A 23,572-nucleotide genomic window follows, 5' to 3' on the forward strand; every position below is an offset into this window, starting at 1 on the left:
TCTATTTTAAGTAATGATATGAATTAAAATTGCTTTGGTCAAAAAAAAAATTTAGTTTTATAAATTGTAAAACATGGGACCTTGTATCAAGTAAACAATTATATGTCCTCGTGAGCTTAGCTCAGTTGGTATGGACAATGCATAAAAATATGCAAGGTCCGGGGTTCGAATCCCGGCCGCCAAAAAAAAGTAAAAAATGTTCGAATCCCGGCCGCCAAAAAAAAGTAAAAAATTATATTTTTGAGGCTTAGTGTGATTGTCTCGATGGTTTTACTCCTGGCCAACCCTTCTCACTTTCAACACTAACCAAAGTAAATTCAAACATGAGCATACTGATATTTTTAATCTATCCTAGTTGATATTTTGTTTAGTTGATATTTTGTTGATTATATTGATATCTTGATTTTTCTGACTGCGTATTAATATCTCGATATTACTAATATATTAGCACTTCTTCGAGTTCTTGAGATAGTTATCAAATAGTTCATGAGATGCAATAAAATATTCAATTTAATAGCCATTTCTTAGTCTGATTTGCCGCGTTAAGTGCTTTCTACAAAATAAGGTAACATGTTATTTGTCTTGGAAAGATGTGATTATGATTCAACTCAAATGTAAAACATTTGACAGATACAAATTTCTCTTCATGATGCCAATATTTACAAGCTAGCAAAGTATATATACATGAAAACGAGAAACACCAAAGAAGGCTCAAACAGAAGGACTAGATCTGAGAACCCTCTCAAGCTTCTCAGCTTTAGTGTAATCCTTGTCACTAAGAGGTCCAGCAGGAAAAGGTGTGATCTCCACAATGAGATGAGGAGTTGGTAGCTCGTCAAAAAGAGCTCTCACGTTGTTGCAACAAACACTTTCTCCATGAGCACTTTCTCTTCGAATTTGACAACCCTACAATGGTCATTTAGTGCCATCAATTTATGAGGATAAGATAAATTTTTTATTAAAAAACACTAGCAACCGAAACAGACAAATGAAAATTGCAAACCTTGTGAGAAGTGGCATCAACAAAGTGGTCATCATCTGACAGTAGAGATGCAATGGCTTTAAGAAGTCGTCGCCCCTCTGACTTGGATGGGACTCTATAGTTCCTTCTGAGTGTACCCTTGGTTGTAGGATGCCATTTGCTCTTAAGGTTCCCTACGCTAGCTCCTTCCTTTGCTGACCAAATAAAACAAGTAGAAATAAATAACACACATTGTAACAAAAAGACACTTTGGTAAGATCCTTGAGTGTTGAGCCCAATATGGAAGGTAATGTTAAAGGTACAGTAGCTCAGCTGTTAGGACATAGCCGAACATATGTTTTGTACTTTCTGTCTCTAGTATAATCCAACTCTTCTTATCAAACTTGTCTTCTATTTTATAGTTACATGACATGGAGATCCGAATGCATATCGAGGGGTTGATGATGATGGAAGCAAAAATAAAAATGGATCAGTGAGTTTATTGAGCCGTGAACAGCATAAGTTAAAAAAGGATTTGAAGGAGCAAGCTGAGTTTATGAGATAGATGGCAAGTTTCATGTGAGTGTGTGACATTTAGAGTGTTGGAATATGTGAAAAAATATCTAATAATGTCAATAGTGTATCTTAAAATATTTTAGAGTATCTTATGTAATAGGGATTAGTGTTTATCTTTTGTATCACAACACATTATGTCACATAAAGTAAATATCATTACTCTGTATGAGCTGCCATCTATACCTCAAAGACTAAAACCTTATACTTCCAACATGATATCAATGTGGCACCATCTTCTGTGACCAATCTTGCCACTATTCCGCTGCTGAGTTCCGTAAATTAGACCTATTGATAGGACTAGAATATGGACTGGAACGAGGCCTAATAATACCTGCAGCTAACAATTCACCCGCTAAGTTTTCCTGTCCTCAGCCTTCTGATGGTTAGGTAACCTATATGACCTCAGATTTGGCATACAACTCATACCTCGATAATAATGGCATGATCCTGTGTTCAGGGTAATAATAAACCTTAAGGATCTCTAAAGACATTCTTAAGATTCTTCAATGATTTTTCAACAGCCTCTGAAATCACTCCAAACTCGGCAGAGGAAATAACTAGGATATTTCATTCTACAAGGAAACTGTAGCATTCACCTTGCAAATCTGTCATTACCAACTATAAGGATGCTGCAGATCAGCACAACCTAGGTTTGCCTTTAACATTATCTCCTATCCTCACACCTTTATTTGCATAGTCAGATCCATAAAAGTGACCCTCGTTTCCCCTAAGCTTGTCAGCCCCACCCCAACTAAACCAAAATGTAAGAAATCAAGTTGAAATTCCATCACTTGCGGTTTCAAAATTACTCCTTGGCCAAAAATATTTTACTTGAATGAGACTTACGGAAGATCTAGTGAACCACTATACCAGATCTTTAATCTTCTATAAATGAGAAGTGATTCTGGGGTTTTCTTTCCCTAGTCAACTGTAGTCCTTTCACGTCCATCCCGGTCCATTCTTCTAATATCGCACCATCCATGAAGTTCCGTAGATTTTGGGAGCACCGCTACTTGATACTAGAGGGTAAAGTACGCATGCCTGCTGTTATGTTAAGTTTACAGAGCTAGCTATTACGCTTTCTTAAGCTTTAAAGTATAAGTTGTAGCAATCCTGCTGTTAGTTGCAGTTTCTTAGTATTCTATAGTAGACTTTTCAATTTTGTCGTGGTTGTAGTACAATATATTGTTCAGCCTCTGCTTTAGAGAACTGACATTCCTAAAAAAAAAAAAAAAACTTCGGCATGTTGGAGATTCTCTCCTCTCTACAATAGTTATTATCCTCCTCGCTGCCTAATTCTTTGCATTCACAGATTGTTGGATGCATCCATACACGGCGAGTCTCGGTTCTGAGACTCCTGCTTTCTTACATACACAAACAAACCCGAGCAAAAGCTAATGAGTTACACAAACAGATTATGCACTCATTTAATCCACCAGTAGTTATATAATTGCTACTCATTTCAATAACAGTATTAAGTATTAACAAATAACACGTTCCAGTTCCACTATGAAGCATGAAGTGATCAATCGCAAAGTAGGTATACCTGGTTTTCCTAGTATGACCTGCGTCCATTTAGAGAACCCTAAGTCACCACCAGATTCATTATTGTCACTAGCATCACCAATGTCCAAATCTGAATTAAAAAATGAAGTTAACTTATAAAAAAATTAACCCCAGTAAAGGAAGAATGCTAAAATGGTTAAACTGTTAAAACCTGAGAGAATTGGGTTTGATGGAGATCCAACGAAGCCAGTTTTGAGAAGGGCGTAGTAGATGCAGATCCTACCAACCCACAGAACTGGAGTTTCAAGCAGCGAAGCACGGGTAGTGGGTGTTCTGGTTTTTTTGAGGGAAATGGAGGGTGAAGTAGCAAAACCAGGAAGAAGGGATTTGTGGAAGATGGTTGAAGAAGGATTGTGGGAGTGAAAGGTGGAGAAAGATTGATGAAGAAAAGAGACCGTTGCGGTGGTAGTGATTTGCAGAGATGAAAATAGAGTCATTCTCTTTCTTTCTATTAATTCTTCAGAGATTAGAGTTTACACTGTCACAAGTGACACCGGATAAATGCAAGTGTAATGTAACAGCAAGGAAGAAGAAGAGGAGTGAGTTGGGATTTCTTTTCTTTTCTTTTTGTCGCTATTCCTTTTGGATAACTCTATTTTACACACTCTTTCTACTGTATATTATCCTTCCTTTGCCTCGAGTGCTTATATACAGTGACAGGAATTTCATGTGTGGAGTATAAATATTTAAGTAAAATCTCTATTAATCCTTCATTAAATTTAGTAACGAGAGAATTAGAGGGAAGTTTCGCCGTTATTTTTTTCCTAATTGTATATAATGAGATCATATTATTATTAAATAAAATTTCACAGATAACAGAATTATACCATTATAAATAAAAATTAAACATTCTTTAATATGTACAAATTAAAATTGTTCTTTGTGTCTACTTATTTTAAAATTGTTTTATACTTTTCAGTTTTAACACTTCAAATATATATTTCAGTATGCATGTGACCAAACAAACATTTATTAATTTATTTTTCACACAATTATACACTCAATTCTTTACGAATAAAATTATTCAATAATTTTTAATGGGGCAACACTTAATTTTTAATAGAAAAATGGTAAAATTGTTTTAAAAAAAGTAGTAAGTCATGTTTTTTAGTGGGGGCACTAGCCCCCAATTGGATGCACTTGCATCCGTCCCTGCTTATATAGTATATTTTTTCCCTTTTTCAAAATAAACACTACATTAGTTTCTACTTTTCATAGGGAGAGTGTGAGTGTGTGTTTTACTCTTCATTCAAAGTGTGTGTGTGTGTGTGAGTGCGAGTGAGTGAGGGGACCTACCTAACAAAAGAAAGAGAGGGAAACAATAGGTCATTGACTTCTCGGCTGCCACCTCTACTAAGATTTTCGTCTCTTCATTTCTTCAATTTATAGATTTATTAGTGGTGAAAAAGTTTGAAAGTAATTAACAGTGGTTAAAGTTATTTAGTGGTATAAACTCCCTGTCATTATATATTTTTTTGTATATTTATTTATCTTTAAATGACATTATCCATTTATTTTAAGCAAATTGGGAGAATCTTTACTTATGTATTATCCCTTGATTAAAATGTTCTTTTTTAAGGACCCTTAATTAAAATGTTGAATACTTACGTTATACTACATCTTTACACTTATTTGAACTCCAGATCTCACATCTCACATTAAGTTTGACTAATACTTACCACTTTGTTAAAAAAGTACATATGTTGAATAAGTAATTTTCAGTTTTTCAAAAAGTAAATAAGTAATTCTCATGAAACCATAAAAAAAGTATTATTTTTGAAGGAATTAAAAAAAAAGTATTATTTGTTTGCATATATTGATTAATTAACCTTATATTAATTTTTTTAAAATGTTAAATACTAATTTTGAATTTAAAAAACACATTTGAAGGTAAAAGTTGTAAGTTTAGTTTGAAGTTAAAATCTATTCTAAAGAAAAGAATAATTTTATCTGAGAAAAACATGTGTAGTGGTATGTTTCGATCAGCGTTTTAATCGCCATTTCGCGTTCCAAGTCTCCTTTCAATGTGATTTTAAGAAGTTTTAAAACTAAGCTTCCACATTGACGTGGTTTGCCGCTGTAATTTTTCAAAATGTGTCGCTATTCCAAACACTCACCAAATCAAGTAATGTTTTTAAAATCACTTTAAGATCGACCTAACACATTAAGGTCTAAGACAAAAAAATTATGATGCCATTTTGAAGGATACCTTAAATTTAATTTTTGACAGGTTTAGAAAAACAAAATCATTTATTAAACTTTTGTGATCAATCTTCTTTTCTAATGGTAACAATCAATTAATTTAGGGTCTGTTTGGATTGAGATTATTTTGAGCTTATGCAAATAATTGTATATTCATAAATTGTTTTTCCATAAACTACCTTAACAAGCTTATAAATAATACATTAATGTTTATTTATTTGCATAGATTGCTTTGCATAAGCTTTAAAATAAGTCAATCCAAACCCTAATTTCTAAATTATTGTTTAAAAAAGTTGAACACTTTAAATTTCAATGCATTGAATACACATATTTTCATATAAATTAACTATTTAAATTCTTTTTTTTTTTGACAAGGACTATTTAAATTCCTTAAACGATGCCCCATGACACTTGTTAGCATTTCCCTAACTTAATATATGTTTTTGTTGTTGCAATCTAATGGTTTGCTTGTGATGATATCTTGTCTTGTGTTAAATCCCCACTTCGAAGTCCACGTGAGCTTAGCTCAGTTGGTAAAGACATTGCATAATATATGCAAAGTTTGGGGTTCGAACCCCGGCCACCACCAAAAAAAAAATCCCCAATTCGAAATGGAGTTAGGGCATTTCCCCCTCCCAAAATGTTTGTTTATTTGAGTGTATGTTGACAAATAGAAAAATAAAAAATCGATTAAATATGAATTTTAGATAAGATATTTCATTAATTTTAGTTTTTTTAGGGGATTAATTTTAGTTTTATAAGCACCTCCGGAGGTGCTTATTCCATAGGGTGCTGTTTCCGAAATTCTGAGGGTCGGTTTGTTCATGCTCAGTCAGCGTGGAAGGTTGCGAATTTGTCAGTTCTCGAAGGGGAAGCTTGGGCTCTGCAGCATGCTATTCAGGTAGCCATTGACAAAGATTGGCATAGAGTTATTTTTGAATCAGATTCAAATACGCTTGTGGATTGTATCTCTTCCCCAACATGTGGCAGATCCGAGTTTCATGCATTAGTTTCTCTTATCAAGTCTATTTTAGTTTTACATCCCAACTTTGAGGTAAAGTTTGTTAGGCGACAAGCGAATATGGCTGCTCACACTCTTGCTAGGGCGGTCTGTTCTTGGGCTAGTCACCGTATCTTTGAGATTTGTCCTCCTTGTATTGACTCTATTTTAAGTAATGATATGAATTAAATTTGCTTTGGTCAAAAAAAAAAATAGTTTTATAAATTGTAAAACATGGGACCTTGTATCAAGTAAACAATTATATGTCCTCGTGAGCTTAACTCAGTTGGTATGGACAATGCATAAAAATATGCAAGGTCCGGGGTTCGAATCCCGGCCGCCACAAAAAAAAAGTAAAAAATTATATTTTTGAGGCTTAGTGTGATTGTCTCGATGGTTTTACTCTTGGCCAACCCTTCTCACTTTCAACACTTACCAAAGTAAATTCAAACATGAGCATACTGATATTTTTAATCTAATGTCCGGGGTTCGAATCCCGGCGGCCACAAAAAAAGTAAAAAATTAAATTTTTGAGGCTTAGTGTGATTGTCTCGATGGTTTTACTCCTGGCCAACCCTTCTCACTTTCAACACTTACCAAAGTAAATTCAAACATGAGCATACTGATATTTTTAATCTATCCTAGTTGATATTTTGTTTAGTTGATATTTTGTTGATTATATTGATATCTTGATTTTTCTGACTGCGTATTAATATCTCGATATTACTAATATATTAGCACTTCTTCGAGTTCTTGAGATAGTTATCAAATAGTTCATGAGATGCAATAAAATATTCAATTTAATAGCCATTTCTTAGTCTGATTTGCCGCGTTAAGTGCTTTCTACAAAATAAGGTAACATATTATTTGTCTTGGAAAGATGTGATTATGATTCAACTCAAATGTAAAACATTTGACATATACAAATTTCTCTTCATGATGCCAATATTTACAAGCTAGCAAAGTATATATACATGAAAACGAGAAACACCAAAGAAGGCTCAAACAGAAGGACTAGATCTGAGAACCCTCTCAAGCTTCTCAGCTTTAGTGTAATCCTTGTCACTAAGAGGTCCAGCAGGAAAAGGTGTTATCTCCACAATGAGATGAGGAGTTGGTAGCTCGTCGAAAAGAGCTCTCACGTTGTTGCAACAAACACTTTCTCCATGAGCACTTTCTCTTCGAATTTGACAACCCTACAATGGTCATTTAGTGCCATCAATTTATGAGGATAAGATAAAAAATTTATTAAAAAACACTAGCAACCGAAACAGACAAATGAAAATTGCAAACCTTGTGAGAAGTGGCATCAACAAAGTGGTCATCATCTGACAGTAGAGATGCAATGGCTTTAAGAAGTCGTCGCCCCTCTGACTTGGATGGGACTCTATAGTTCCTTCTGAGTGTACCCTTGGTTGTAGGATGCCATTTGCTCTTAAGGTTCCCTACGCTAGCTCCTTCCTTTGCTGACCAAATAAAACAAGTAGAAATAAATAACACACATTGTAACAAAAAGACACTTTAGTAAGATCCTTGAGTGTTGAGCCCAATATGGAAGGTAATGTTAAAGGTACAGTAGCTCAGCTGTTAGGACATAGCCGAACATATGTTTTGTACTTTCTATGTCTCTAGTATAATCCAACTCTTCTTATCAAACTTGTCTTCTATTTTATAGTTACATGACATGGAGATCCGAATGCATATCGAGGGGTTGATGATGATGGAAGCAAAAATCAAAATGGATCAGTGAGTTTATTGAGCCGTGAACAGCATAAGTTAAAAAAGGATTTGAAGGAGCAAGCTGGGTTTATGAGATAGATGGCAAGTTTCATGTGAGTGTGTGACATTTAGAGTGTTGGAATATGTGAAAAAATATCTAATAATGTTAATAGTGTATCTTAAAATATTTTAGAGTATCTTATGTAATAGGGATTAGTGTTTATCTTTTGTATCACAACACATTATGTCACATAAAGTAAATATCATTACTCTGTATGAGCTGCCATCTATACCTCAAAGACTAAAACCTTATACTTCCAACATGATATCAATGTGGCACCATCTTCTGTGACCTATCTTGCCACTATTCCGCTGCTGAGTTCCGTAAATTAGACCTATTGATAGGACTAGAATATGGACTGGAACGAGGCCTAATAATACCTGCAGCTAACATTTCACCCGCTAAGTTTTCCTGTCCTCAGCCTTCTGATGGTTAGGTAACCTATATGGCCTCAGATTTGGCATACAACTCATACCTCGATAATAATGGCATGATCCTGTGTTCAGGGTAATAATAAACCTTAAGGATCTCTAAAGACATTCTTAAGATTCTTCAATGATTTTTCAACAGCCTCTGAAATCACTCCAAACTCGGCAGAGGAAATAACTAGGATATTTCATTCTACAAGGAAACTGTAGCATTCACCTTGCAAATCTGTCATTACCAACTATAAGGATGCTGCAGATCAGCACAACCTAGGTTTGCCTTTAACATTATCTCCTATCCTCACACCTTTATTTGCATAGTCAGATCCATAAAAGTGACCCTCGTTTCCCCTAAGCTTGTCAGCCCCACCCCAACTAAACCAAAATGTAAGAAATCAAGTTGAAATTCCATCACTTGCGGTTTCAAAATTACTCCTTGGCCAAAAATATTTTACTTGAATGAGACTTACGGAAGATCTAGTGAACCACTCTACCAGATCTTTAATCTTTTATAAATGAGAAGTGATTCTGGGGTTTTCTTTCCCTAGTCAACTGTAGTCCTTTCACGTCCATCCCGGTCCATTCTTCTAATATCGCACCATCCATGAAGTTCCGTAGATTTTGGGAGCACCGCTACTTGATACTAGAGGGTAAAGTACGCATGCCTGCTGTTATGTTAAGTTTACAGAGCTAGCTATTACGCTTTCTTAAGCTTTAAAGTATAAGTTGTAGCAATCCTGCTGTTAGTTGCAGTTTCTTAGTATTCTATAGTAGACTTTTCAATTTTGTCGTGGTTGTAGTACAATATATTGTTCAGCCTCTGCTTTAGAGAACTGACATTCCTAAAAAAAAAAAAAAAACTTCGGCATGTTGGAGATTCTCTCCTCTCTACAATAGTTATTATCCTCCTCGCTGCCTAATTCTTTGCATTCACAGATTGTTGGATGCATCCATACACGGCGAGTCTCGGTTCTGAGACTCCTGCTTTCTTACATACACAAACAAACCCGAGCAAAAGCTAATGAGTTACACAAACAGATTATGCACTCATTTAATCCACCAGTAGTTATATAATTGCTACTCATTTCAATAACAGTATTAAGTATTAACAAATAACACGTTCCAGTTCCACTATGAAGCATGAAGTGATCAATCGCAAAGTAGGTATACCTGGTTTTCCTAGTATGACCTGCGTCCATTTAGAGAACCCTAAGTCACCACCAGATTCATTATTGTCACTAGCATCACCAATGTCCAAATCTGAATTAAAAAATGAAGTTAACTTATAAAAAAATTAACCCCAGTAAAGGAAGAATGCTAAAATGGTTAAACTGTTAAAACCTGAGAGAATTGGGTTTGATGGAGATCCAACGAAGCCAGTTTTGAGAAGGGCGTAGTAGATGCAGATCCTACCAACCCACAGAACTGGAGTTTCAAGCAGCGAAGCACGGGTAGTGGGTGTTCTGGTTTTTTTGAGGGAAATGGAGGGTGAAGTAGCAAAACCAGGAAGAAGGGATTTGTGGAAGATGGTTGAAGAAGGATTGTGGGAGTGAAAGGTGGAGAAAGATTGATGAAGAAAAGAGACCGTTGCGGTGGTAGTGATTTGCAGAGATGAAAATAGAGTCATTCTCTTTCTTTCTATTAATTCTTCAGAGATTAGAGTTTACACTGTCACAAGTGACACCGGATAAATGCAAGTGTAATGTAACAGCAAGGAAGAAGAAGAGGAGTGAGTTGGGATTTCTTTTCTTTTCTTTTTGTCGCTATTCCTTTTGGATAACTCTATTTTACACACTCTTTCTACTGTATATTATCCTTCCTTTGCCTCGAGTGCTTATATACAGTGACAGGAATTTCATGTGTGGAGTATAAATATTTAAGTAAAATCTCTATTAATCCTTCATTAAATTTAGTAACGAGAGAATTAGAGGGAAGTTTCGCCGTTATTTTTTTCCTAATTGTATATAATGAGATCATATTATTATTAAATAAAATTTCACAGATAACAGAATTATACCATTATAAATAAAAATTAAACATTCTTTAATATGTACAAATTAAAATTGTTCTTTGTGTCTACTTATTTTAAAATTGTTTTATACTTTTCAGTTTTAACACTTCAAATATATATTTCAGTATGCATGTGACCAAACAAACATTTATTAATTTATTTTTCACACAATTATACACTCAATTCTTTACGAATAAAATTATTCAATAATTTTTAATGGGGCAACACTTAATTTTTAATAGAAAAATGGTAAAATTGTTTTAAAAAAAGTAGTAAGTCATGTTTTTTAGTGGGGGCACTAGCCCCCAATTGGATGCACTTGCATCCGTCCCTGCTTATATAGTATATTTTTTCCCTTTTTCAAAATAAACACTACATTATGAGAAGTTTAATTGAACATGCATTGCATTAAAGAGAGGTAGATACAAAATATAGATTGTGGATCATATGAACAATGAGTGTTATCATAATTATTGTAAGTATTTTAAAATTTTTTGCTAAAAAAAAAAAAAAAGTATTTTAAAATTTTATTGTATTTTTGTCTTTTCAAATAGAAGAAATGAAAGAGATGTGACGTAGAGAAGAAAACGAGTGAGTTGAGATTGGTAACGAGATCTTATATATGCACTCTAGATTTGACGCTATTAGTTTTGGATAACGGTGGCATTTAGCCTACACACTACACAAATTTGTGTAGCATACACAAGTTAAAGAAAAGTTATTTTTAACCATTAGATTGAAGAAGAACATTGATCTTATTATAGTCTGTCTACACTATATTTTTTTTTCATTTTGTCTTCAACCTCCCATTTTTCACCACCACCACCAAACTCAACCATTTCTTACTCTCAACACTGTTTTTTTTTTTTTGATAAAATCTTCCTCCACCACCCTTCTCTTCCCCACTCACCCACTTCTTGCTGTCAATCTCCTTCCTTCTCTCATCCGTTGCAATCTCCTGCCTCATCTTTTCTCTCTCTCCATGGTCTCCGATATCTCCAGTTTTAGATACCTTGTCCTTCCTCCGACGGTTGTTTTTCAACAAGCAAGTTCTCCGACGCCGGCGCTGACAACGGTTCCGACGGTGGTAGCAGTTTCAGATTAAATCACTTACTCTTAAAGCTTATTAGGTTTGGCTACATCTAAACCTAATTATTTCCCTCTAATTCTATGTCATTAATGCTAATTCATAAAACCCTAAAATATTTCCCTCCTAATGTATGTTGAATTTGAACTTCAAATTTTGCCTTGCATTTTGTTATTGCCTCTTCACTTCGCGTGCATTTATTGAGGGATAACATGCACGTAGTCAATGGACTTTGAAATTCACATCTGTTTCCAAGGTACATTGTGTATTGTTTCATAAAGAAAATATAAAAACATGTGAACTTATTGAATTGAAAGGGCATAGGGAATAAAAATACAATGTCATCTTTTCCACTTCTATTCCACGGTTCTGGTTCCAATTATACCTATATAGACTTTTTTACCTCTTCCACTTTTATTGCAAATCAACCTTTTTTGTTGCTTATCTTTCTTAGTGTATTTTATCTCTAATTCTAACCAATCTTTGTATGGGAATGCAGCTGACTTTCTTCTTACTCTTGAAGTTGTATATTAATCTAATCACGATTTTGCTTGATGATGTCATTTGCCTTTTATACAATTTTGTTATGCCTTTTTGAAAACAGAGTTTTTTTTTCTTTCATTTGAGACAAATTTGCATTTTCCAAGTTGTGACGGACGTTTTCCTTCATGATGTTCTGATTGTTTTATTAGCTACAACCAAACATAATTTGTTTTTGTTTGTCAATTTAGGTTCAATTCATACTTATTAAATTTTTAGTTGGCACTGTCTCATATCTTTTCGGTTTATGTTGATAGGTGCTTATCTATTGTTTTATTGTCTAAGAATATGGACCAAATATTTTTCAAATTATTAGAACATTATGTGTTTTTATTGAATTGAAGATTTGACTGTCAATAATCCAAATTTCTAGGTATGGCTATACAATATGAAAAAGTATTAGTTATGTGTGATGTTGTTAAATTTTATTTAGGTAATGGTGGGAACTATTTATTTAGAATGCAGCAAGTAAAATTTGCATTTGGATGTCCCAATGTGAGTGTATTATTGATTTGATTTGTAACTATGAGAACTTAATTGGTGAAAGTAGCACCGCAAGGTTCTCCAAGGATTTGCTACAAATGTGGGTTTGACATCAAGTTTGTGTATATACTCTGCAGCCAAACAGGTAAATTATGTAATTAATCAATGTGATGTAGTTTCCTAAATTAAATTTGTTATATTAACTTTTTTTTTAGTTTGGTTGAAAAGTAATTGCAACGATGAGTTTTGTGGCATCATTGGCATCCAAATTTGGAAGGTTGAAGCAAGACTGACGGGATCTTATATTGAAGAATTGAAGAATTGGGTTGGTTGGTAGTTCTGAACACAAAAGAGAGTGGGTTGATTTATCTAGAACATCTAGAACATGTGAGATGAATGTATGGATGTTTCTCCATTGTTGGAATGCTCATTTCAGTAGAAACTGGTCAGCAATGGATAAAAAAATGTACTTGCAAATGAAAATTCCTTTGGCAACTAAAATAATTCTCCTAATGAAAAGTTTCTATGGATGTCATTTCTGTTAACAATGATATAGATCATGCAATAGTAATAAAAGAATATGACATTTTTAGAAATAGAGATGGTGTAGTTTCTCAAGAAGATTGATCAAGCTACAACTTATTTTTATTTTTTTAATCAATTTCAAACTTTCTTCATTGTTTCTACTCGCTATCAATTTGTTTTTATAAGTGATATCAGCTGATTTTGTTGAGATGATGTAGGATGTTTTTATAAGTGATATCAGCTGATTTTGTTGAGATGATGTAGGAATCTGAATCTATATTTTAAGCAGAACTTGCATGAAATAATAAATTATTAATAAGATTACATTGATTTTTAGATCCTTTCAATACTAATTGATTTTTAGATGATACTTTTGCATGAAAGATCTTTACGAAATTATCGTAAAAATGAGATATATAATTTATTTGTCAATTCTCATATGGCTTAAGAGTTTGATTCTTTTATGCATTTTAGAGCTTAAAAATGGCATCCCTTATCGTTCCCTTATCGTTCCTATTATTTACACATCTTTTTTTTTTTTTTTTTGTGGTGGCCGTGGTTCGAACCCAATACCTTACATATATTATGCATTGTCCAAATCAACTGAGCCATGCTCACGCGGACGTTTATTTACTCATCTTTTGCTACGAGTTTTTAAATTTATTTTAGATACATCATGGAGCTTAAAAATTATCTTATTTTGATGTGATCTGTTTGATATTTCAAGTTTTTAATATACTTACCAATTTTATCTTAAATTTTCCCGTGCACCCTGTCTAACGTCGTGTATGAAGAAGTATTCCGAAATGTGTAATAGCTCCTATTATGTATTTTGTTGTAACATTTTTGGTTGGCGATATAATATTTCACCAAACGATAAATTGTGTGACTCTGATAATTGTTCTTTATGTAGTTTACTATTTAAGTTCCATTCCAAAATATTATGTTTTACTTAGTATCAAACTATTTCATTTCATAAGACCCGTGCGGCGCACGGGTCGGCGATCTAGTTGGTTAAAATAACCACTACTTTCCTCATCAATATTTTCTTTTAATTGCTCAAAACCATCAACAATTGTGTGCTTTCAAGAAATTTCAGATCTGAGTTTTTTATGTTCTTGGTGTGGTTGAGTTATTGGTTTTTGCATGTGTTGATTTCAGAATATCTAATGGATTTATTACAAATTTGATCTTTGATTTCAGAAAATCTCACATCACTATAAAACAGTAACAAATTAATTTCAGAAAATCTAATTGGACCTTTGATTTCAAACAACTACAATTGAGGAACATATGAATTTGTTGTGAGTGGAGGAGAAGATGATGACAACGAAGAGGATGATGATGCAATCAGAACTTTTTGGGATTGTGATAATGAAGATTGAAGAACATTTTTCTTTAATGTTGATTTTTTTATAAAAATCAAATGTAATTCATGTGGTACAAAAGCAAAAACGGAGAGAGAAAGCCAAGTTTTTTATCAAGTGTTGAGTGACTGTTGTAATATTGTGTTCTTAACATGATCCAATGATTCACATAAAACTTCTGCATTGAAGAAGTTACTTAGTACATATACACAAATTTGTGTTGTGTGCATGCTAAATGCCACCTTGGATAACTCTATTATTTATACTTTTGTACCGTACTATCCTTTGCGTCGGTTCTTTTATTAGTAGATTTTTTTCTTTCAATTTTTCAAAAAATTGATACAAATTGTTTTAATTGCCAATAATAACTTATTCACACAGCAATTATCCTAGTTTTCAAAATAAACACATTCCATTGTCAGAAGTTAAATTAAACAATGCAACAATCCACGAGTTTTAGTTCAACTAACTTATTTTCTTTTTTTTTTTTTACAAAAGTTCAACTAACATTTATGAAATGAAACTTTTAGTGTCAATAACTTTTGAAGAAATAGAAATGTTCATATGAATCGTGAACTAGATGTGATTCCAAATTTTCAATATCTTTTTATGACGAGATTCTGAATTTTCAAAATAAACTAATTTCCATCTCATACTTTAATTCCTAACTTTTTCATTTAATGTTACATTATTTGTTAGCGTTGATATATGAATGTGGATTTTATTTGTTCCAGAGATTCTTCTGTAAATATCTTATAGCACAAACAAAAGGCAACACAGCCAAAATATTTTCTATCCGCATTTTTTATTTGCATTGTATCAATTTTAATTTAAGCTGCTTATTTTAATTTTATAATATTTATACCTCTCAGAGAAATTTGCTTAGATTAAGATTGACTAAAATTTGTTGTTAGATTTTTAGTTCCTCAAAATTAAAATTTGAAAATAATTGAATTGTGAATGATACAAAGACATATTTATAGCAACTTATTTATAGATAGTGCGTGTTTGATTCTACGATATCAGATTCTGAATTGATATTGATTTTGTATAATTGATTTTGATTTAAAATGAGTAAAATTTAAAGTAATTTTTATTTAGATATTTTCACAATAAAAATTATTTGTTTGAAAAATGTTTTTTTAAAATGTTTTTTTAAATACCTTGTGTCAAAATTGCCTTTGAACGTGAAGGTGCAAATGATCCAAATGAGTTTTAACAGATATATTAAATATTTGTGGGTCAATTTTTGATTCAATTTATAGATAATTATTTATTTAAATTATTTAAATTTATATTATATTTTTTTGGTGGTGTCCGGGTTTCGAACCCCGGACATTGTATTATATTTTTTTTGGTGGTGTCCGGGTTTCGAACCCCAGACATTGCATATATTATGCATTGTCCTTACCAACTGAGCTAAACTCACGGGGACAAATTTATATTATATAAATATGTTAAATAATTTTCTTTAATTAGTATAAAAATAATAAAAACAAATATTACTGAAGTACCCCTAAAAAATACAAATATTACCCCTTTTTTATATTCAAATTTTCTCTCATTTCTAATGCATTTTAACCAGACACCACAAGAAAAAAAAACAGTCTCAATCAAAAACAAACTCAGTTAGCGAATAAACAAATTCAACTCTTCCCTGCAAGCAGCGAGAATCGGAAATCCTCAACTCCTTCTTCTTCCCTAACTTGTACAGGAAACACCTTAACAAATTTCTCTCTCTTTTTCAACCACCAGGTACTTCCCCATATATATGCTGCCAAATTTTATAGCTTAGTAACTACATGCTGCATCTTACCTGTTTGATTAAATGTCTGTGTTGGATCAAGTTTAGCTGTTTGTTTGTTTCCATCCCAATTTCATCTTTAATCTACAATACTAAATATTTCGAAAGGAACTAACGTTCCATGTCATGTAAATCTATTAAATCAGAACCATGTGTTCTATATCTCATTGCAGTTTTTTCCCTTTTGTTTTCATTTTCAGGTTCATTGTTTTGTTGCTGGTTGAAGTCTTAAAAAAATGGCATTGTGCCATCCTTTCTTAGTCAGCAATAACGGACCGGTAAATTCCCTCAGTTCCACTTTTCTTCGTGGAACAACACCTTCATCTTTTTCTGTGAATAGAAAACCAAAAACATGTAACCTTAAAAATCTATCTGTTTCAATTAGTTGTTGGTCTCTTAAAACTGTTCGCGACCGCACTCTTGACAGGCATGTTGTCATGAGGAACAGAATCCGGTTTGTTCAAAAGCTGAAAACTTTGCTTCTTTCTAAACCAAAACATTTTCTTCCGATTAAAATTCTGTCCAAATGTAGGGCTTATCTTTCACTTCATAAGCCTCGTTCCTTACTGTCTATGATCCATCGATATCCATCCATTTTTGAATTGTTTACTATCCCATGGCCACCCACACCTCTCAATGCAACTAAGTTATATCCTCAACTATGTGTTCGTTTGACTCCAGCTGCAGCCGCACTTGCAGTTGAGGAATTGAATCTTAAATCGTCTATTTCAACAGTATTGGCAAACAAACTCCAAAAGCTTCTTATGCTATCTCCTCACCGCCGGTTACTACTGGCAAAGTTGGTTCACCTTGCTCCTGATCTTGGTCTTCCTCCTAATTTTAGATCCCGGTTGTGCAATGACCATCCAGACAAATTCAAGATCATTGACACTTCCTATGGACGTGCACTTGAGCTTGTATCGTGCGATACCAACTTGGCAAAGCCTTTACCTCCGCGTGAGTCCCATTCTCTTGATTTAATAGTTGACCGACCTTTGAAGTTCAAACAATTGAGACTTCGAAAGGGGCTTAATTTAAAGAGGCCTCACCGGGATTACTTGCTAAAGTTTGAAGAAGTGCCAGAAGTGTGCCCTTATAACAACCCTGCTGAGAGTTTGGCCAAGGAATCAATTGAAGCAGAAAAGAGATGTTGTGCTGTTATAAGAGAGGTTCTTGGAATGACAATTGAAAAGAGGACATTAATAGACCACTTGACCCATTTCAGAAAGGAGTTTGGACTCCCAAATAAATTGAGAGGAATGATTGTGAGGCACCCCGAATTATTTTATACGAGTTTGAAAGGGCAAAGGGACTCGGTTTTCCTAGTAGAGCGATTTGATGAGAAGGGTAACTTATTGGAGAAGGATGAGGTTTTAGCCTTACAAGATAAATGGATGGACTTGGCGAGGGAGTCCAAGAGAATGAGAAGAGAGAGAAGGAAGGCTAGGATTGATAAAGAATTTGGCAGGTTGAGTGATGTAAATCAAAATCCCGATGACAGTGATATTGATTATGATGATGATATTGAGATTGATAATTTCAAAGATGATTATGATGATGATATTGAGATTGATAATTTCAAAGATGATTATGATGATGGTTTTGAGGATATATTTGAAGACTTGGATTTTGAAGCTGAGGATTATGACCTGGGAAACGATTTGTTTGACAACAAGATTGGAGAATTTTGGACTGCAGGACCTTTTCCAATTCAAAATGGTTCGGATAGAGAACAGAAGCAACCCTGGTAATTGTCAAAGTTAAGAATGCAATTTTCATACGTTAAGTAAAGGTTGGAATGAATTTTTGATCTGGCAAAAGGGAACCAGCCTGCATGTACCATATTATGATTATGATGGAGATATTGCTCTATGCTGGACTGTTGACTATAGTCTATAGATCATTCAAAGTAAAATTGTGTGTTTATAATAAGATTTGAGTAAAAGTGAGAAAGTTCAGAGGCATTAGTACTTGTACATATTGAAGGTTCCACCACTCGATAGCAATTAATTGTCTTTTGGACGTTAGCTAGCATTAATTTTTATTTTTTTTCAATGTATTTTTTTTATGGCTAATGTTAACTTGTGCCCTCAAGGCACATGTTAAGATACTCATTATAGAAATACACATATCAAAAGGCGCGCATTCAACTTCTTAAAAGTTGTTATATTGTGTTTTCCAATGCAAAATTGCTCTATTTAGGTTGCTTAACATGTGCCCTAAGGGCACAAGTTAACATGACCCTTTTTTTATTTATAACTCAGCATATACAGGAATAGTGATTTTGTAAATAAGTTGTGACTCTTGCATTAGGCTTATCTACAGGATCCTCCTTTTCTCCTCTTGATGATGCAATGCTTCTGACTCGAACTGTTGTTTTATGGTCAGTCTATTCTGTGGTAAGAATGATCTTTAGTAACAAAAACTTGAAGTTTTCGAAATTAAGCCAAGACTTCAACTTTTTATTCAAACCATGGCAAATGTTTCTGTTTCTTCTATGGGATTTACAGACTTGAGAGCCTTTAATTTATCTATGTTGGTGAAATAAGGGTGGAATATCATGAGCAAGCCGGATAAATTAGTCTCTAAAATTCTTAAGGCTAGGTATTTTCCAAACTACTCATTTGTTGAATGGTATGTCGGTCAAAGTTATGAAGGATCCATGGTTAAGGGTGCATGAGAGTAGGTAGTTGGATGCCTTCATTTCATAATCAAGAAATTCATAATATGCATGTGAGTGATCTAATGGTTCAAGGCCAAGGTGTTTGGGTTGCCAACAAAATTATTCTCTGTTTCATCCTTTGGTGGCCAAAAATATTCATTCGGTACCTCTGTTATCCCCTAATGATTTTGATTTACTGGTTTGGAATGAAGATAGCAGTGGAATATACTTGGTTAAATCAGCTTATAGATTGATGAGGAGATTTATGTGGAATGAAGAGAAGTTTCAGCAAGAGGGCGATTGGAATATGGTGTGGAATGTGAATGTCCCGTCAAAGGTTAGGAATTTGGTTTAGAGAATTAGTAGAGGTTGTTTACCGATGCAGAAGAAGCTTAATGAGCATCATGTACCTTGCCCATCAGGTTGCGCGTTATGCACGGAGGCGGAGGAGAGCGTTTGGCATTTGTTTCTTCCGTGTGATTTGAGTATTCGGCGTTGGCAAGAAGCGGGACTGTGTCATGCTGTGCAGGGCAGGATGCAGAGATATTTCAATATTGCAGGTGCGATCCTTGATATATGCTCGAGAGAAGTTGTTGATGTGGTTGCTCGACTCATGATGCTGCTATGGGGCATTTGGCACAATTGGAATGATCAAGTGTGGAATCACCATCACAGATGCACAGCAGATTTGCATCGGTGCTTATGTGTTCTTGATGGAGTGGATAGCTGCACAAGACGTGCATCATAGAGGTAGTGATGACACAGACAGAAACAGCAGCGTTTGTTGGCAGATTCCAGTGGTTGGGGCTGTGAAATGTAATGCCGATGCGGCCTTCCGTCGCTCTTTGAATTTAAGTAGTTATGGTTGTTGTGTGCGTAATTCTAATGGTGATTTTTTTTACTGCTATGCACGGTTGGATTCGTCATGAATTATCTGTTTATGAGGGCGAGACCCTTGGATTGTGGCAAGCTATGATTTGGATTCAAACTTAGGACTCTAGGAAGTAATTTTTGAGACCGACTCCAAAGCTCCTGTGGATGCTATTCATTCTTCATCTGTGGGAATTTCTGAATTTCATTTTATTGTAATGAATATTAGAGCTTTGTTAGGATTGAATTACAATTTTGAGGTTGAGTATGTTCATCGTCAAACGAATATGGTTGGTCATAGCTTAGCTAAGGCGGCCATTTCTAATGCTAGTCGACGAATATGGTATTAACTATTTATTTAACATATATCTCAAAAACCACGTGTATCTCATTAACCATTAAAGTTTAATGCAAGTAGTTAATCAATTATTTATATTGTTTCGGTTAATAAAAGAGTATGTATTTGACAAAAACAAATAAAAAATAAGAGTATGTATTAAAAAAATGTTACAATAAGTATTCTTAGCACTCAAATATTTTTATTGGTTAATATTCTTTCAAGACTAATCAAGTAAGTACACGCATAATATTCACGGGTAATGGAAATCACCTTCATTGCATTCAAGAAGTTCATACTTCATAGTACAAACCAAAACCAACTCAATGAGAGGCACTCCGCTTACATCAACTCAAAACGTAAAACATAGGGTGAACAATATTTTCTTTTTGGTCAATTTTTTGGACAATAATAGAGGTGTATTTTTGTAACACAAATACAAGGTTGTGTCATTAACCAATTAGAGTACTTCATTAATTCCGAAAGCTTTTATTGATAATTCTAATACTAAGTCATAGATCATTAGACACAAATTATAGCATATAATATTAATAGAATAGATGTGTACCTGATGTAATTAGTTGGTGATTGACCACTGAGATCCTGTTAAAGAAGCCATTAGAGAAAAGGTTAGGGTTGAGAGAGTCTTCTGCCTCCTTACTGATGGTACGTTCTTTTCTTTCTGTATATCTAACCTAATGGGATAGTTAGATTATATACTCATCAGTGGAGGTAGGGACCACTCATTCGGGCTGACTAATAAGAACGGTCCAACCCATCACGGTCCGTTCACTTTAAACCCAATATAAATAACAAGTACAATAACATTAAATATTTAACACTACATAATTCATTTATATTTTAATAATTAATAAAAGTAAATCCGAAATATTCAACAATCTCCCACTTGGATTACTTAAATTAATTATTAAATAAAGGTAATACAAGAATGGTAGTAGAAGTATGTCAAATATTTATAATAGTACTTGTCATCAAAATAGTATAAGAAACACAAGATTCAACAATGCAGAAATTGAATCCGATAGGGCAAACAAAATCATACATGTTAAATCTTACATTTCACATAGAATAAAGAATATGGATTAATATTATACATCGAGAATTTGTAATCCAATAATGGTCCATGCATATAAAATGCTATAACAAACTCCCACTAACCCAAAATATCATAGACTTAATCAAATCATAATGAGTTACAATACTCATATATATAAGGTTGTGGTTAGTGGTTCTGCCAATGAGTTTTCAATTTTATAAAAGTCATATATCCACATAGGTATAGTAATTACTTATAGGGATAGCCTATTAATAGAGTGTAATTACATTTAATCAAAATCGATAAATGTTCTTTGACATTCAATTAATCCAAGTTTTAGAAAAAATGTGACTATGAAATCCATAAAGAAATAGGAAATTCAAGAATCTCCAAAATGGATTAACATAGACACTTAGTTTAAAGAAAAAACGAGATGTGGATTAATGTGGCCACTAAAATGTCAAAAATAAACGAACATTTATGATTATCTCAGATTATAAGTACTACAAGAACATAATATCATACTCGATAGGAGTATTGATATTATACATTGTACTTATTATTTATGACCTCATAAAATGTGAAATGTTGGTAAAAGAGAAACACAATATATTTTTGCATGCTAAGAGGTTATTGTGCATATTTCAACAAAATTGACTTAAGCATCTAATTATGATGCTTATTGAGATTAAAAGAATTTTAATATATATCTCAATATAATAGAATGAGACTAAAATTTAAAGTCTCTTAAACTATGCCATATTTTATAGTGTGCACAAGAGTGTATGGCAATGACGAGAATTTTAAATTGTATGTATATAATGTTGTGAACACATTTCTCTTGATCTCATATATATATATATATATATATATATATATATATATATATATATATATATATAAACAAGAGTGAGATTTCTCATTTGAGCTCATAGTATATAGTGTTGTGTACACACTCCCACTGATCCCACATATATAAATAAGAGTAAATGGGATTCTCATTAGTGATCACTGATATATAGAAATATTTTAATAATATAATATTCAACAGTGGGATACTTGATTATTAGTGCAAGATTATTAACATAAGTGGTTATATAATTACAACTAATAGAGTTTCATGAACTCAACCACATATTTTGCACATGAGTATAGCAGAATTATTAAGACAAGTGGTAACTCAATGATAGTATAAAACTCAATGAATACATAATCTATTAATGGCAGATATTATCAAGAATTGAATTTCGTAGTTAACCACATATTCTGCTTTTAGAATTAAGGAGAATGTAAATTTTCATTTAAGAATTTTATAACTCAAAATCTCCTTTTCACAATTAAAATTCAAAGAATTTTATAAATATAGTAACCTTTACATTATAGAGTATGATGATTATATAAAAGGTTTATCATCATATGAGTGAGATTAAATCTCTGGTCTTATAAAATAGGATGTGAGAATATATGGTTATGTCTCTAATATTAAATCATAGGATGTGAGACTCTATATACAATTTTAGTAACTCATTCAAAACTCAAATGCTACAATTATACTTCCACACATTTGAGAAAAAATCAGGTTACACGCAGCGGAAATATACACGAGACTTATACTTTATTATTATTGAGGATATAAGAGAAAATAGTCATAAACTTCCATAAGTATTAAAGAATAGCAATAATATAAGATATGTCTAAATATAGTAAAATCGTAAAATAAAATATTCCAAATATACCATTTATAATTATTTAGAATAGTGGTATAAATATTTTTTTTAGCAGAGTTGTTATATTGCTTTTACAAAATAAGTTTACAATAATCTAAAAGGATATGAAAGTGTAAATAATTTATGAGAATAATAATTTATGAGAAAACACTATAATTAATATCCTCAATATAAGTCTCTACAATAATTTTTGTTTAGAGTTATGCAACAAATAATATATTTGTTTATAAGATATAGTTAATTGACATGTTGAATTTATCCTCGCTTGTTGAAGAATTATATGTCCTCCACTTGGTGAGAATGATAGTTAAACTAATAAGGTATTTTTATTACCACAAAAGGATGATTATGTTAAGTAATGTCATACCGATAGGGTATGTTCATCACATTACACAATACATAGCAAGGATTCTCCCACTTGATAGAGAATAGATAATAGTTGAATTAAAAAATTTGAAAGATATTTTAGATAAAATATTCAACTATTTCTCTATCACAGAATGATATGTTAAGTAACGTCACGCCGATAGGGTATGTATGTCACTCACATAACAAAGGGATAGTAGCAATTCAAAATATTTATATATACAAA

The 23,572-nt window shown here is 33.0% G+C and overlaps 3 protein-coding genes and 1 long non-coding RNA gene across 4 annotated transcripts; 2 read left to right on the top strand and 2 right to left on the bottom strand.

The window, feature by feature from the left end:
- Nucleotides 1-550: 550 nt before the first annotated feature.
- Nucleotides 551-3,605, bottom strand: LOC146940740 (uncharacterized). Its single transcript, XM_085754449.1, has 4 exons — nucleotides 3,255-3,605; nucleotides 3,084-3,173; nucleotides 1,004-1,176; nucleotides 551-906 (listed from the first exon to the last, which is right to left on the bottom strand). Exons 1-4 carry the CDS (start codon nucleotides 3,538-3,540, stop codon nucleotides 712-714), a joined length of 744 nt encoding a protein of 247 aa, XP_085610575.1. The 5' UTR covers nucleotides 3,541-3,605; the 3' UTR covers nucleotides 551-711.
- A 3,563-nt stretch (nucleotides 3,606-7,168) lies between these two features.
- LOC146940741 (uncharacterized) lies at nucleotides 7,169-10,321 on the bottom strand. Its single transcript, XM_085754463.1, has 4 exons — nucleotides 9,852-10,321; nucleotides 9,681-9,770; nucleotides 7,599-7,771; nucleotides 7,169-7,501 (listed from the first exon to the last, which is right to left on the bottom strand). Exons 1-4 carry the CDS (start codon nucleotides 10,135-10,137, stop codon nucleotides 7,307-7,309), a joined length of 744 nt encoding a protein of 247 aa, XP_085610589.1. The 5' UTR covers nucleotides 10,138-10,321; the 3' UTR covers nucleotides 7,169-7,306.
- Nucleotides 10,322-12,275: 1,954 nt separating this feature from the next.
- Nucleotides 12,276-12,924, top strand: LOC146940742 (uncharacterized). Its single transcript, XR_015033502.1, has 2 exons — nucleotides 12,276-12,776; nucleotides 12,847-12,924. It is a non-coding gene; the product is annotated as an uncharacterized LOC146940742 (long non-coding RNA).
- A 3,204-nt stretch (nucleotides 12,925-16,128) lies between these two features.
- Nucleotides 16,129-18,487, top strand: EMB1692 (Ubiquitin carboxyl-terminal hydrolase family protein). The gene is made up of 2 exons (XM_085754464.1): nucleotides 16,129-16,278; nucleotides 16,528-18,487. Exon 2 carries the CDS (start codon nucleotides 16,564-16,566, stop codon nucleotides 18,076-18,078), a length of 1,515 nt encoding a protein of 504 aa, XP_085610590.1. The 5' UTR covers nucleotides 16,129-16,278; nucleotides 16,528-16,563; the 3' UTR covers nucleotides 18,079-18,487.
- Nucleotides 18,488-23,572: the final 5,085 nt, after the last annotated feature.

The sequence above is a fragment of the Medicago sativa genome, chromosome 3 (genome assembly GCF_051527215.1).
Source record: "Medicago sativa cultivar Bolivia chromosome 3, Bolivia_mono, whole genome shotgun sequence".
NCBI classification, from domain to species: Eukaryota; Viridiplantae; Streptophyta; class Magnoliopsida; order Fabales; family Fabaceae; genus Medicago; species Medicago sativa.

What these genes read in the sequence shown, in the direction of transcription:
- LOC146940740 (XM_085754449.1), bottom strand. Translation starts at nt 3,540, where the DNA reads ATGACTCTATTTTCATCTCTGCAAATCACTACCACCGCAACGGTCTCT. An exon ending in ATCAAACCCAATTCTCTCAG is followed by an intron (nt 3,174 to 3,254) that starts GTTTTAACAGTT and finishes TTTTTAATTCAG; the next exon opens with ATTTGGACATTGGTGATGCT. An exon ending in GGTCATACTAGGAAAACCAG is followed by an intron (nt 1,177 to 3,083) that starts GTATACCTACTT and finishes TTATTTGGTCAG; the next exon opens with CAAAGGAAGGAGCTAGCGTA.
- LOC146940741 (XM_085754463.1), bottom strand. Translation starts at nt 10,137, where the DNA reads ATGACTCTATTTTCATCTCTGCAAATCACTACCACCGCAACGGTCTCT. An exon ending in ATCAAACCCAATTCTCTCAG is followed by an intron (nt 9,771 to 9,851) that starts GTTTTAACAGTT and finishes TTTTTAATTCAG; the next exon opens with ATTTGGACATTGGTGATGCT. An exon ending in GGTCATACTAGGAAAACCAG is followed by an intron (nt 7,772 to 9,680) that starts GTATACCTACTT and finishes TTATTTGGTCAG; the next exon opens with CAAAGGAAGGAGCTAGCGTA.
- EMB1692 (XM_085754464.1), top strand. Translation starts at nt 16,564, where the DNA reads ATGGCATTGTGCCATCCTTTCTTAGTCAGCAATAACGGACCGGTAAAT.